The sequence below is a fragment of the Rhipicephalus microplus genome, chromosome 7 (assembly GCF_043290135.1).
Source record: "Rhipicephalus microplus isolate Deutch F79 chromosome 7, USDA_Rmic, whole genome shotgun sequence".
Taxonomy (NCBI): domain Eukaryota; kingdom Metazoa; phylum Arthropoda; class Arachnida; order Ixodida; family Ixodidae; genus Rhipicephalus; species Rhipicephalus microplus.
In genome coordinates, this window is record NC_134706.1 from 109,299,052 (window position 1) to 109,315,105 (window position 16,054).

Here is a 16,054-nt window from a genome sequence, read left to right on the forward strand (position 1 = left end):
CGCCATTTCCGGTTACCCGTGGTGTTCGCCAGGGGTGTCTTTATCCCCTGCGCTTTTTGTATTCAGCCTCGAACCATTCCTTCAATCGCTAATCGCTGATCCTTACGTTAGAGGCCTTCCTCTTCCAGGTAGTGGTACCGTGACAGTGACAGCATTTGCTGATGACATCACGTTGTATTTGAAGAATGAGGACAGTTTATCCCGTAGCCTACGACTTTTTACTACGTATGGCACGATTTCAGGTGCTGCGTTAAATTTTTCCAAATGTCGATATTTATTCATTGGTTCACCAGACACAAGTCTAAGTTCCTTTTTCGGTCTTCAAAAAAGTGACTCTATTCGCATTCTGGGGCTTGATTATACTTGCTACGGCATATCAGCCTCCTTGTGGAATTCAGTAGTCGAAGATGTAAAACGACACGTCCGGGAAGCACAAGAGTATGATTTACCGATGCTCGAAAGAAGGTATTTAGCACAGACGGTGTTTTGCAGCCGTGCATGGTATATATCTCATGTCTTACAGCCCCCTTTACAAATCACCAGGTCATTGCAATCCCTGATTAGCTCTTTTTTCTGGTCGGGTGGAACAGAGCTGGTTTGCCGAGAAGCTCTTGGGCAACCGAGAAACTGCGGTGAATTCGCAATCCCATCTGTCTCTGTTCGCTGCCGGCTACTTGCCCTACGATTCTTACTTCGGTTGTTGCATGGTGATCAGTGTCTCGCGCGTGATCTCGCCTGCTATTTCTTAGGCACCAAGTTACGCTATTTACTACCAGATGCACGGCTTAATTCTGCACCGCAAACACTTCACGTACTTGCATTTTACTCAACGGCAGTAGCATTTTATCGACACGCGCAGCAGGTTTGTCCCGATGTGGACATTCTTGAAAGCCGCATTGTAGATACAACGGCGGCTCTTCTGCTTCCTCTGGTTCCTCCAGCCCGTCTAGCACGATCGAGACATGTCTCGTGGAGCGCGATAACGGCATCGTTTTTGCCTGGTCACCTCCGTGACTTTATGTGGCGTCTTGGATGGAGAGTACTCCCAACACGGGACAGACTGGAGAGGTGAGGCATGGTCCCATCTTCCACTTGTCCTAACTGCCCGTTACAGGAGTCTAACCAGCATACGCTGCAGCAATGTGTCATTGCAAAGGTGTTTTAGAAGTCAGTTAACACTAGTTTTCGCGACCTAGGTGTTAATCGCTTTGTAACATCTGGTCGCTGCTCGCGTAGTCGCTTTGCACGCCTTCTAATAGCTGCGGGAGCTTTTTGTTTATGGCGTAATAGGTGCGAAGCTGTTGCGGCAGGTCATCGTCGTCGTGCTCTTTTTCCGATACTGGAACGCCTCTACTCTGAACTCATATCGTTTCTGTCGGAGTAATTGTTTTTCCTTGGGGAGGAAGAATTTCTGCGACAATGGTCGTGCCGCTTTCTGTCCGTAGTTGACAGACGCGTTGAACTAGTCTTCCACCTGGCCTGGTTCCTATAGCCAGGTCACCTGTCAATGTCTGATTGGTGCATGTAATCACTATGTGCTTACTATTTTTATCTGTTTGTGTGTGTTCAATATAGGTGTGAGCTCTCCTATATATACACTTCATTCTAACGCTGTAAGTTATGGAACCTTTATGGATATTGATACCTGTTGTACATATTTTCTACCATCTTCACCAAGTCTTGTAAATTCTGTACATATATCATCATGTACATTGTCCATATTGTGATTAGTGCATTTACGTAGTATATGTACAGTTATTAGTACAACGGACTATGGACATCCTACGGACTTGGGCACTTTAGTTTAAATGTGTAGTGTATGTTGTGCCTTGTCTTTTGTTTGTTATTGTGCCTGTTATACAGACGCTTGTCTCTTAGGTTTGTTGCGTCCCATGAAAGAATAAACTTTTTCTAAACAGGAGCCTTTGTGTTCTGTATATGCTGTAAATAAACTTTTTCTAAACAAGGAGCTTCGCCCCTAAAAAGGTCGGTGGATGCTGAGGGCAGGGTCACGCGTCAGTGATATGCACCCGTTTTAGGTGCGATGTTGTTATCAATATCATGCGCCTTCGGGACAATAAACAATTGTATCGGGCCAGTTCGGGACAATTACGCGGTTCTTTCGCAACGATAGCGCCGATTGGCGAGAATTATCGCGACGAAAGAAAAACCGCCTGCTTGATGTTACTGATGTTAGTAGTGAAATATAGATGTGCCGAAGTGTATGTGCCCTGTTACTGGAATGGTATGAAGCCTTTGTGTTCTGTACATGCTGTAAATAAACTTTTTCTAAACAAGGAGCTTCGCACCAAGTCCATAAGGACTTGGTGCTAAGCAGCGCCCGTTGAGTTATTTTATATGATTTCATTTGTTACATATCGTGTTTCATTGCATCTATTGTATCGTTATACCATTGTATCATGATATCGCATTGAGTTCTTGTGTACATATATGCTAACATTGTCATGTATATTAGAGCAAATGTCTTCACTGTAACGTAGTGATGTTAGTCGTCAAATATAGAAGTGCCGAGGTGTATATGCCCTGTTACTGGAATGGTATAAAGCCTGTGTGTTCTGTACATGCTGTAAATAAATTTTTTCAAACAAGGAGCTTCGCCCCTAAAATTCGCAGCGTGTGCGTTATCTAAAAGCCAAATTCTCCTGTCTCTCATTCCCCCTTAGCAGCCATAGGCATGTACATTGAGCTCTATCTGATAAGAAAGGGTTGCTACGTTATACTCGCTGGGCGTAACCTCCTTGGTTTTAGAAATGTTTAGCGAGGTTTTGGCCGCAGTGCCATGAATACAGTGAACTAGTATATACCATAAACTCGAGATGGTTAAAGGTGAGAAGTAGACACGAAGCGCAAGCCATAAGAAAGTGTGCGCTTGCCATTTCTCGTTTAGTCCCTGGAATGTCCGCTGGATGGCGGTGCTTCTATATGGGGAATATATGATGAAAAGATGCGAGATGGTTTTACTTAAAGTGTTGAATAGGTGGACGAACGGACACACAGACAGATGCATGGACGGACGCACGGATGCATGGACGCATGGACAGACGCAGGAGCAGGGCGCATGGACGAAGGCAGGGACGGACGCACAGATGGACGTGCGGACGCACGAACAGACGCACGCATTGACGGTCACACAGACGGACGCATGAATGAACGGAAGCGAGAATGAATGGACGGACGGATGCTTCGCCCCACTCTCCATCATTCACTCCGTGGATATGCTGCCATTTTTTACATTGCCGCGTTTCATCGTTGCTTGTATAAATATATGAAAGCATTACTGCCGTTGTTGCCTGTCACAATCGAAGCATTGCTACTGTAGCGTTGCGCTGTTAAGCACATGGATGAATAATAGCAATATACCTTTTTCAAGTCCACATACTGCCGCCAACAGACGCCCAAGCGCTTATGGGAAGAGTTGGAACGCCGTATTACGTTTGGCCGGCAATTTGTCTGGACAAACGCCAAATCGCGCGCATGTGAAACCGGTCTACTAGGGGGGCTTTCAACCCCATCGGCGCCCAGTCTGCAAGACGCTGTCCAGTAGACGTTCCGGGAAGCAGTCGGGTCTCAAACAAGGAGGTTTAAAGAAAAATTGCAATTTTTTTAATCCTCCTTGGTCTCAACGAAAGCTTCGCGAGGCAAGCCTTTTGTTTAACGCGCTCGATCAGCGGGGGAACGGCGCCACTGTGGCGGCCTCATTAAGACAACCTTGTGGCTCAGCTTTTGTCAACTACGCGAGGCCATCTTAGCGCACCGACAGCCCGGAAGCGTGGGAACGCGAAGCCGTTCACCGAAATCGAGCGTGTGGATCGCTGCTGGCGGTTGGGTTAGCGGCCATCTCCCCGGAGGAGCTCAACTTTCCCCCTCCGGACTCTACCTTCTAGCCCTACGGTGCCTTCAAGGCGTGGGCCAGGTGCGTTCCTGTTACCATTGGACCGTTTCGTCCAACCGAGTGGTGCAATGTCTGCACCCTTTCTGGTCGGTGGACCACAAAGACTTCTTCCCCTGCTTGGTGGCAAGAGCGATCAGCGCCTCCTTCGGACGGCGGTGATGGCGGGCTGTAAAAGCCGAAGCATTTTTTGTAAATAGCGCTGAATCACGTGAGCTGAATCTTGAGCTGCCTCATGGGCTGAATCTTGTACGGAATCATGAGCTGAACCTCTGTTGTACATAATGCGGGATCTTCTGGATCCCTGTACAGTTCTTATCCTTCTTCTATAATGTAAATAAACCTTGGTTCTATCTCTACGAACGCGTCTCCTCATTGGCGAAGATCGGCTATGCGGACGACGGTGGGAAGCCAGCTACCCTATAGAGATACCCGCCGTTCATGCCATCATCAACTCCCTACCCTTAACAGCCGGAGCAGCCGCCGCGACGAGTGCGGTGGCGCATCACGCTTCAGGTCCCTCTCACGCTTCAACTTTCCGTTCGCACCGTTCCAGCGCTTCACGAATCACGTGAGCTCGGCAAGGTGGGATATATTACTGCGTGATTCACTCACAAACTGCAGTGTTCGGGTGCGATGGCCTGTCAACGATTTGCACTTCTTCCCATGTTCAACCGGCTGAGAAGCGTCAGTTAGCCCGTCAGTTAAATATTATTAGTATTATCCTTCCAGCTTCAATATAAATAAAAAGCAGTACAACTTTGTTGCCTAAAAAGTGCAAGCACTGCCCGTAAATTCATGGATGCATTAGGAATCAATGCATGTCGTTTGATGCTGTTTGCGAGTAAATTATACGGTTCTGGTATATTCAAAGAGTGCTTTATAAATAAGCGCAACTTCTTAAAATGTAATACATTGACTAGACCACTGCTCGCCGTTCACAAAATATACATCTACCAACTTCCCTCGACATTGCAACTGCAGGTTGGAATAACGCTACAGAGAAGAAGAAGGGGAACAAGAAAAACAAGAAGAAGAAGAAGAAGAAGAAGAAGAAGAAGAAGAAGAAGAAGAAGAAGAAGAAGAAGAAGAAGAAGAAGAAGAAGAAGAAGAAGAAGAAGAAGAAGAAGAAGAAGAAGAAGAAGAAGAAGAAGAAGAAGAAGAAGAAGAAGAAGAAGAAGAAGAAGAAGAAGAAGAAGAAGAAGAAGAAGAAGAAGAAGAAGAAGAAGAAGAAGAAGAAGAAGAAGAAGAAGAAGAAGAAGAAATATACACACTGGAAACGCTCACTCACGACTAAAAGGTTATCGCGCGTGGTAACCAACATATAAGAAAGTGGGCGCGCATCGCGCGTGTCACAAAGAAGTAAAAAAGGACTAACAAGCGAGTTGTGTGTTTACAGTTGATTAATGAAGTTAAGTTTCTTGCCTTGTAGCGATAGTGAAGGTTAATCGACTTAAACAAGGTTCGGTGTTTTTCACGATATGTCTCGGAGATTTCTCGTGTGGACTGGTTAGCGTGACTGTGCAAGATTACCCGGCTTTCAGCAAATGAAATTGCATTTGAATTACTGAAAATTCAAGGTGAGATGGCTTGATCGAGTGAATTTTGATACCCTGTGCGCGTGTTAAAAGATCTACCAGTCTGGCCGATCTATATGTGTTACCACAAGATGAATTCAATTGGCAACTCTTGCACAACAAGGTCTATTGGGGGCGGTCTATCGTTTCAAAACTACGATATGATTATGTGTTTAGAAAAAAAATGTTTAACTATTTCAAGTATTTTTATTCAACTTTGGGAGAGCACTGAGCCGTCCCGCTAAAAACGGTGTACAGCTTGAAATGAAAACGTGACGATATGATTATGGCAGACGCAGTAGTCGGGCTCCGGGAATTTCCAGGTCCTTGGGATCTTCAACGCGCACCTGAATCAAAGTACATAGGCTTCGAGCATTTTCGTCTTCATAAGCGCGTCCATAAAGGTGCAGTTCACTGCATTTACAGTTCACTGCATTTGCATAGGAGAGCCTTGAGAGACCGTTTAGCACTGCGATAATATTCAAATGGAACAGTACATACGACTATGCTGCCATAGCTATCGGTGTCTTGAACGACAGTGTCTGTTAAGAAATAAAGAAAGAACGAGAGAAAGTGGAATCAGATCATGCGCGCCAAGCCTGGTACGCTCCCAATTTACCTGTCGAGGTATGACTTGTGAATTCTTAATTTTCACCAGTATTATATTGTGCCCCATCGCTATGCCTTCCCTATTCCTCCATCTGTACTTACACGCGACGACTTGCATCCTTCAATGTGCAGACGGAGGAGAAGCAGGCGCACGAGATCCGCAAGCTCCGCAAGCAGCTGGACCAGGCCAACGAGAAGGTGGCCACGCTCACCTCGCAGCTCACCACCAACGTGAGTGGTCGCCCACTTGTTTTCCGCTTTTTCTTTTCTTCCAGGAGATGTGGCACAGTGGGACGCGGTGACGCGAACAAGCGCGAAGGCTGTTGTAGCTCTCACGTTAGTGGTTAGAATAGCGCTTTTGTCGACGAAAGTACACCGTTTCGCAAAGTCATGTGAGGGTTAGAAAACGGTTCGCTTTGTGAGCCGAACCATAGGCGTGTGCATATGCAGCAGCAGGGGGGGAGAAGGGGTTACCACCCTCCTGGTCACCTAAGAGGGGCGGCGGTGGGTGGAAGGTCAGTTTAACATTCGGGGGGTGGGGAGGGGGGGTTGCGCGGAGTCATAGATAATAAAGAGGGGATGCTGCGATGAACCGTCGCCTAAGGTCCCTATATTTTACCTAGGAACCCTTACCACCCCTGAATGGGAATACCCTGCGCACGAACCGTACGGATAGGGTTGCCTTTCTAGAGCAATGGCCAGTTGGGACACCGTCCTCGAGACAAAGCTAGCACTTATCTTGCCCCTGTGGATGAAGTACTTCTTTGTACGCCTACGCGTACTCCCTGATTGCGTGAGCCGTGTTTCATTTTCACCTGCTTGGATCCTACATCGTTCCCAGGAAACTTTCATTGTGAAGAATTGACGTCATATCTACTGGGGACGTTTCTTATGATTGTCGACGCCACGGTTACGAGATAGTTCATGTTTTGCGGTGGAAAGTGTTCATTCAGCGTGTCTTTGCAACGTAAGTCACCACCTCGCGAGAATTATTCATTGACGCTCTTCCCCTCTCGCATGTAGTAGCTACTTACTAATTCAGCATCACTATATATATATATATATATATATATATATATATATATATATATATATATATATATATATATATATATATATATTCGACCACTAGAAGACCGCGATGGGTTAGCGTGTTGAGTTTCAACTAGACGCCACATGAAACTTGTTGTTCAGCCGGCTTATTTCCATGCGGAAGAAGTACTTGAAATGCTAACAGTTGGCTGATTTGACTTTTATCTTGTGCATTAATTTATTTTGGGTGTCTCCATTATTAAAGCTTCCCTCGAAGCCTACCACTACGGCGTACCTCTTAATCATACGGTGGTTTTGGGACGTTAAGCTCCGCTTATCAATAATTAATCATCTAATTATAAACCTATCGTCGGCCGGAGGCGCAATAAACCAGAGGCGCGCTACAAAAAGCATACGTGCGTTCTTGCAGTGAATCGCTTCTACAAACCCGCCGTTGTAAACATTGAATGCGAGAAGAGTTTCCCACGGTCGAAATGTACGCCTCCTTTCCCAGGTCGTTACTAAAGCCCTGAAAGTTGGAAACAATCTACAACTCCGCGTACTGGCACAGAGTGCCCAAGTTCTGCACACTTCATCGTCATTTTAAATTTTTCGGTTTGTCTGCCTTGTCTAGCTGATATTGGTTTTTGCTGTTGGCGTAGTATCTGTGTGCTCTATTTACCGTGGATTTTTACGACATCGTACCGTCCGCAATATACAGTCTACGCCATGTATACGATGACGATAGTTATAGCGCGAGAACTGAACGACGACAAAGGGACAAGCAGGAGACGAGCGCTCGTCTCCTTCTTGTTCCTCTGTCGTCGTTCTGTTCTCGCGCTATAACTAACGTGATGTCATAACAACTAGCCCTAACTGGCACACTTCTATGCCACTGTGGTGGTCTCTTTAAAAGCCGTGCTGGTTGTACAAGGCCACGGCCTAAAGTTGTATTTTCGTAATGGTGCAGTTTCTGTATAGGAAGGCAGTGGCAGTTAAACTTTACTCGTTGAATTGACATAATTATTTTTTTTAGGATGTTTCAAGCGAGACGTTGTATACGGCGATTTCGTACCAGCGTTGATCTTCTCGTTTCAATGGTTGCATTTATAAATTCCTTTTGTTGGTTTCTGTTTCGCACGAAAAAGTTCAGGTTTTTACTTTGTTGCCGTGCTCTGCTCACTGGCTTTCGAGTGCGCCATCATAACGCTAATGAACTGCGGCACTAGAAACGGTGTTTTTACCCTAGTCAATGTTTTAAAAGAGCGCGTGTGGGTGCGGCATTCATTGTGTTTGTGTTGCATTATCTTTTCTTACTGTCGTCGCTTAGTCGCTGTTCACGAGCACAGTCTCATTGGTCCTAGACTTGTGCACCGATGGCAAGCTCAGTTTGCAACTCTCGCAATGAACGAATCAGAACGACCGAGTTTCAGCAAATATCGTTAATTGCGTTCCAATGACCGCAGTTATTCCGTTTTCAGAAACATGCTCATTGAATGGCAAAAAAGTATACCTAGTTTGGGAGCATTCATTAAAATACAATCTAAACATGGGCAGAGTATGTTCTCCTAGATTTACATAGCGTCCCACTCCACTAGACCGTCTCTGGCCTGTTGGGCAGTGCGCGATCTCTATCGATTGCTCCGGCAAACGCCCTCTATATTTTGCTTGCAAGCAGCGACAGATGGCGCCACGCATTTGTAACTTCGTAGCGAGTGAGACACAGGAGCATCTCGTCCTTCACTGCAGGAGTCTCCCAACTTCTCAGGTGGAGGGTGCAACCCTCCCACAGGCGCTCGGGTTTCAAAGGCTTGATGAAGATGGAAGCAGCGACAATGGGGGGGGACGGTACGCGGTCGCAGCCACGAAAAGGCGGCTTACTGAGTGGTGGGCAACTATACGGCGGACTTAGGACCTAGACCACTGTGTGCGCGTCTCTTGCCTGTGTCGTTCAAGAGTGTGGATCCTTTTCTTGGTCCTTTTTTTTCTCTGTGCTTTTTGTTTTTCTTTTCCCACTTTTCTTTTTGAGGCCAGGACACTGAGTGTGTTCCCCCGTTGCAAAGGGGCCGGCCGCCATCACATCATCATCATCATCATCATCAATGTTTTAGAGCGAGCATGTGTACGTCTGGGCCGGAGGCGGGACACCGCATGGACGGTACTTCGCTCGTTTAGTAGGACACTTCGGCCAGTAGTATAACTTGCAAAAGAGAGAAATTAAAGCTGTTAGTTGAGCTGGACGCCCTTCCCTGTTTATTTTCCTTTTGCTTTATGGCTCTCTTCTACTCTTCTCTTTTTAATCTTTTCTATTTCTCTCTTTTCCTTTCCCGCTATATCTTCTTTTTTGCTGTTTCTTCGCGTTCTCTCTATTTCTTGCTTCCTCCATCGTTCTCTTTCATTCTTTGCATCTTGTGGGCGAAATTAACATTTTAAATGTACCGGGACTCCAGGTGAAGTGTCTTCAGCGGTTTTAAAGTACAGACGTTCTCTAAGCTGCATATCTTTAGCCGATTGTTGTAAGCGAAAAAAAAAAAAAGAACTATTCAAACACTCAAGTTTATGGCGCTGCTTACCACTCTGCCATACTAAAGAACGCAGCTAGCAGTCAGAATCATAAGCAATTCTCTCTCTCTCTCTCTCTTTTTCTGAACGTTGCCCTGTTGGGAACCTTGCAAACTTCAGCTCCCATTAACATGCTTACCATAGCCGCGCGCAGGGGGGCGTTGTATCCGGCAAGGCTACTGCATCACGACTGCGCATCGGACATGCGCAGATACTCACGGCGCGCTATCGTGCGCCTATATAATCAGTGACTGAATAAACCGATTTCTCTTCTTCTTCTGGCCATCATGCTGTATCGTCGTCCTTGCTAGTTACAGGCGTAGCCAGAATTTATGTATTTTTTTAAGGGGGCGGGGAGTGCAGAGCCTCTACTGCCAAGGGGGATTTCTTGTCCCGGCCATTCCAAATGCACTGTCATGATGCATCTGTTTCGTCACACAAAGCCTTACAATGGAATGACGTATAAACAAAGTGCGTCTGTGCTTAATTTCGCAACTTAAGCTCCCGTAAATTTTCTAGGTCGACCCTTGAACGTGGTACATCGACCTTAGAACATGGCCCAAGTACACCCAATCGCGGACCAGAAGCAAGTAGACTGTTGTTATTATAACCGTAACGGTTGGCAAAGTTAGCGGTGAGGCCAATAGAGATGAGGCCAAAACGCTTATTTCTGCACCCCCTAAGGAAGCACAGTTAAGCTCCCAGTACTTAGTCGTCGCGTCCTCTCTTTCTCTCACCACTCGTTTATATAAATCTCGATTTCTGCCCGTCACCTCTTTTCGCTGTTGCCTCTCATCTATTAGGTGTTTGTCTTCCTCCCCGTGTCCGGTTCGCCATCCATTCTCGTCAAGAGCTGTCATCGCATCCGCGGTTGTAGCTCCGACGGTTTATCGTATACACAATCCGAGACCAAAGCAGGCTAGCAGAGCTCGCCGTGGGAACAAGGACGGAGTTCGGCGAAAAGCCCCTTCCTTGCCGCTGGAACGAGGGCCCCGAGACAGGCGCAATTTGTCACGGATGTATGCGTCCCATAGAGCCGCAACATGCGTGACCTCGGACTGCGCAATTGCGGCCAATAGCAACTAATAACTGCATGAACGGGGCCTTACGATACCGTTGGGCGAAAGTGAGACGGCGAACGCTGCGACTTCCATGTTTTCACTGGCCGGCACATTTCATCTAGAAACTGTGTTGGTTGGAGTGTATATTACAAAAGTACGAGACGGAAAACATCATTTTCTAGAATGATTTTTTTTCGTCAAGAAGGAAAAGAAATATAAGCAGCTTAAACGCTGTCTTATATTCATTCTTTACTATACTGTATAGCAAAGAGGTGACAGGACCGGATTGTGAATTTTAACCTCTCTGCATGTAATTAGTCTTGATGGTTTTCTGATGTAAAGATTTCAATTCAGATCTGTGATTCTGTGACTTTGTTTCCTTGGGACAGATTCCTAGCAGTAGAATACTGCTGAATCATAGGATGAATTCATTATTTTTAAATGAAGTTCTAGAGTTCAACAACAGCTTTACCAGTTTACATTCCCACCAGCAAAAGCGGGAGGGTTCGTTTTTCTGCACTTCCTTTTTGAAGATCCGCAAGCCATCTACATCACGCGACGCCTACAGACAGCTTATGAATGCCCAAAGAAGTCGACAGTTTGCGCTTCGTCTCCGAAATCTCTGTGTTTTTAAGCGATGCGCAATAATGTAACAATGAATTGTTAATTGAGTTGATGTATTGCTTGGACGACTTGGCACCATTTATGCAAGAAGTTCGCAGGGGTATATAGCTTGGCAGCGGAAAGCACAAGGCCGGCTTTATCGGTAACATGGGAGAGGCCTTTGCCCTGCATTGGGCATATACTCAGGCTGATGGTGATCACAATGATAATCCAACAGGTAAATAAAACAGTGGATAAAACAGAGGACCAGTGAAACAAGGACACCGACAACAGTGCTGCTGTCGTTGTCCCTGCATCACTGGTAGTCCGTTTTTTTGCACTGTTTCTTTTTATTTCAAAGATGGCTCACGCGCAACATATTTTCTTATAATGTGGTACGCACTTACATTTTTACTTCATTTATTTATTGTGTGGCATGAGAACCCTTTTTCGAACTTAAGATGAAAGCAAAATACCAGCATAATATGTACACTAATTTAGCCGAAATCTAAATGTATGCACTAAAATAGTTATCGGCGTAGTTCGGCGGCGCTAAATTTTTCAATCGCATTTATTCGGCTGTCATGCTGCCCTCTTCGTACATTTCTATATTATTCAGCGTGGTTGGCATCCCAGCCTTTCTCTCGTTTTATTTTCTCTGTGTTATTCGCCACATTCCGATGGAGACGCAACAGTTATATAAAACTGTGTGCTTAGATTTAGGTGCAAGTTAAACCCCAGGTTGGTCGAAATTTTCGGAGCCCTACTATATACGGTGTTTCACATTATCCTATCGTGGTTTTGGTAAGCAAAAGGTGACAATTTATCATTATCATTAACGATAATTTTATTCGCGCTAAGAGTACGTAAATGAACAATAGACAGCGTATCCACGTGCTTCTTTGCAAAGGACGTCGAAAGACGATATTATTTTGTCTGGAGAGAGATAATAAAACGCTTTTTTTTTTTGGCTTTCTACGTGAGAAGATCGGTGACTGCTGCCTCGCCGCGGTGTTTTAGTGGCTAAGGTATTCGACTGCTGACCCACACGTCACGGGATCGAATCCCGGCTACGGAGGCTGCGTTTTCGATGGAGGCGAAAATGCTGTAGATTCGTGTGCTCAGGTTTGGGTGCACATCGAAGAACTCCAGGTGGTCGAAATTTCCGGTCCCCTCCACAAATGCGTCTCTCTTAATCATATGGTGGTTGGGGACGTTAAACCCCGCATATAAAAGATCGGTGACTGCTGCGTGAGATATGGCGCTACCTGGCAGCAACGTGAATAAACGAAATATTATTTATAGAACGGAGAGCTACTGCTAATGCGGCGTCGTTTTAGTGGGGCGTAGGAAACACCGGCTTTTTTTCTTCATAGCATTGCATTATCAGCGCAGCGTAATTAAAACTGCGGTCTTTGGAGTTACGTTTCTGTGCATTTTCTGAAGAAACACACGGCCTAATATTTACGTATTGATGTTATGCCTCAAATATGCGTAATATTCGCTTATTTGATTGAAAATGTTCACCAGTATGAAGGCAGCTAGCTCCTTATCATAATCGGTGGGCGTTGAGCGTCGGCTTAAACTTTCTCCAGGTGGCTGAACAGTGTGACAGACAGACAGACAGACAGACAGACAGACAGACAGACAGACAGACAGACAGACAGACAGACAGACAGACAGACACGCAGGCCAAAATTTCTTCGTTGAAATATCTCAAGAAAGAGTATCGGCTTTAAAAGCAGGCCAGTGGTACAGTTACCCATTTTGATGCGATTCATTCCCTCTGATCACACTTGCGCCGGTACCGACAACGTAAATGATTGATTTGTGGGGTTTAACGTCCCAAAACCACCATATGATTATGAGAGACGCCGTAGTGGAGGGCTCCGGAAATTTTGACCACCTGGGGTTCTTTAACGTGCAGCCAAATCTGAGTACACGGGCCTACAACATTTCCGCCTCTATCGGAAATGCAGCCGCCACAGCCGGGATTTGAACCCGCGACTTGCGGGTCAGCAGCCGAGTACCTTAGCCACTAGACCACCGTGGCGGGGCAACAACGCAAACGCCGCCTTATCCTCTCCTGCATCGCAACACGCACACAGTGCAGTCTAGCATGCCCTGAAAGAATAAACGCGGCGATACACTCGCTCGAGTCATAAAGTTTCTTCCTCCTCCAGCCTTCTGAACAAACACTTACATACAGTCTGTATAGACACCCACGTTTACGCTGTCTCGTGCGCCTATCCACGGGGATCACTATCTACTCGCGGGCGTCTTATCTATTCGTGCCTTTATCGATTCCTCATCCTCTATTATCCGTCGTCGCTTCCGTCTGAACGCATCTCTTATGTCCAGAACTGGCGCTGTATCCTCGCACTGTGCCGGAAAAGTATATGAGCATAGCATGGAAACACCTTAGAGCTAACGCCGTCCGCTGTGCTTTTCCAAGCGTAAAATCAATCGTACACCGTCATGTCGTTGCTTCTTTCTTTTCGTCTGTGTTTCATTGTTTCCTTCTTTGTGCCACCTACCATTCTGTCATTCTTTCTCGTCCTTACGGTTCCTTTCTTTACTCTTCATTAAGTTGTTTTCCTTTACTCCCTTTGTTTTCTTTATCTTGTCACTTTTAGGGGTTTTTGGTGTCGTTTTCTTTATATAGTGTGCATTTATACAATATACTCCTGATTATGGCAACCATCGCCCGCGTGTGCGATGAACAACACGTTTGTTGTAGCTATGTGTATGTTTAGAAAAAGTAGTTAACGATTTCAAGTACTTTGTACTCGACTATGGGAGAGCCTAAGGTGTGTGACTACTTATTTATACATGCTGTCAATCTCAAAGGCACTATATGTTTACAACAGGTTCTGGTGTAGCGTGTGCGCGTTGTAGTATGCACTCGTTTTTGCTACGTGAGCGGATACGATATACACGGGTTTTGCGGCTTTTAGTGATCGCCTGAATGTATGAAGCGTCGCGTTTTGACCAGCCCTTAAGAACGTCTAGCGTTTTTCTTCTTTGTCGCGCCGAAGAAAGATAAGCGCGATGGGGAGTTCAGAAAGCTGCGCTAAAACGCATCCATTAGCTTTTAAAAAAAAAATGCAGTTCGGTAAAAGATGATACTTGCAATAAAAATACAGCCGATAGGGCAGCATACTAAAGGAACTATAACTCAACGACAAAGATACACGTAAGCAAGCAATGAGCAAGCAAACAATACAGAAGGGGGAGGGGGGAGCGAATGAATTGGGGAAGGTTCGATCAATCGACAACGCCGCGCGTCGATAGCTTCTCCGGATGAGCTTTTCCTGGCACTCTGATTGGACGGCGAGCTCTCTCGAAACAGTTTTCGCAGCTCGGCCAGCGCGATTACTCCACTACACACGTGTCGGGGATAACGTCTCCAGATAACGTTATCCGCGAGGCAGATAATCCGTGCGGCAAGACTACCTCGCTAGCGTTGTCGAATTGGGTGGTCTTCTTTCCTCGTGTCCGCTTCTCGGTGCTCGGTTTTCGTCATCCGCGTTTGATATATTACGCGTTCGCCACGGACTCCCGGTTGTGGCCACATCTATACCGCTGCGTGGTGTGTACTGCGTATCGGAAACATATTTTTGTAGCCTCGCAACGCTTGTCTCTGAATGTAACACGGTAGCTGCTTCCCTCTGCGCTATATATGGAACATAATCCTCTTACCCCCTCCCCCCCTCGCGCCCGCCACCTACGAGGAAGAACCGACAGATAGCTCAGCATCTTACTGGGTTGCGTAATGATATATTTCCTTTTCCTCCAAGAACGCTACAGTTATAGGTTGTGTCAAATAGCGTATCGTGTGTGTGTGTGTGTGTGTGTGTGTGTGTATGTGTGTGTGTGTGTGTGTGTGTGTGTGTGTGTGTGTGTGTGTGTGTGTGTGTGTGTGTGTGTGTGTGTGTGTGTGTGTGTGTGTGTGTGTGTGTGTGTGTGTGTGTGTGTGTGTGTGTGTGTGTGTGTGTGTGTGTGTGTGTGTGTGTGTCCTACGAGCAGGTGTGGCCCCGCCGCGGTGGTTTAGTGGCTAATGTACTCGGCCCACAGGTCGCGGGATCGAATCCCAGCTGCAGCGGCTGCATTTCCGATGGTGGCGGAAATGTTGTAGGCCCGTGTGCTTAGATTTGGGTGCACGCCAGAGAATCCCAGGAATCAAAATTTCCGAAGCCCTCCTTACGGCGTCTCTCATAATCATTTGGTGGTTTTGGGACGTTAAACCCAGCATATCCATCAATTACGTATAGGTGTAGTCCCTGTACGTGACGAACGTTGCAGGCATAGGTCGGAAAAAAATTTTAGAGCTCGCTCAGACTGACTCATGAAATGTGCTTTACGCTTAGCGCTCACTAGGAATCAAAATCTTCCTGAGCCGGATTTATTCCGACTCACGCTCACGAAAATTTTCTTTGGCTAAACTGACTCGAACTCACCAAAATATTACTCACGCAAACTTATTTCAGACTCAGACTCGTGGCTCGATGTTAGTGTGAATGAGTCGTAGTGAGTGAGTTTGATTACCCCTGGCAGTGTGTATAAGGCCTGTTCATATAATTCTACGTTTTCTATTCCCATGTATCTTTGTAATCTCCTAGTACTTCATCTCTAGACATATTGCAGTTACTCCAACCACGACCGTGTTTTCTCTCTTTTTAGGCTTCAGAACTGATAAA

At 46.1% G+C, this 16,054-nt stretch overlaps 1 protein-coding gene across 7 annotated transcripts in view; it reads left to right on the top strand.

Annotated features, from left to right (window-relative positions):
- Positions 1-16,054, top strand: part of sick (sickie) — a 1,179,025-nt gene that overhangs the window by 1,029,279 nt on the left and 133,692 nt on the right. For all 7 annotated transcript variants that reach the window (XM_075869563.1, XM_075869567.1, XM_075869568.1 and 4 more), the window contains one exon: positions 6,229-6,327. In XM_075869563.1, coding sequence (XP_075725678.1) covers positions 6,229-6,327 — 99 coding nt within the window. The remainder of the gene's footprint in view (positions 1-6,228; positions 6,328-16,054) is intronic.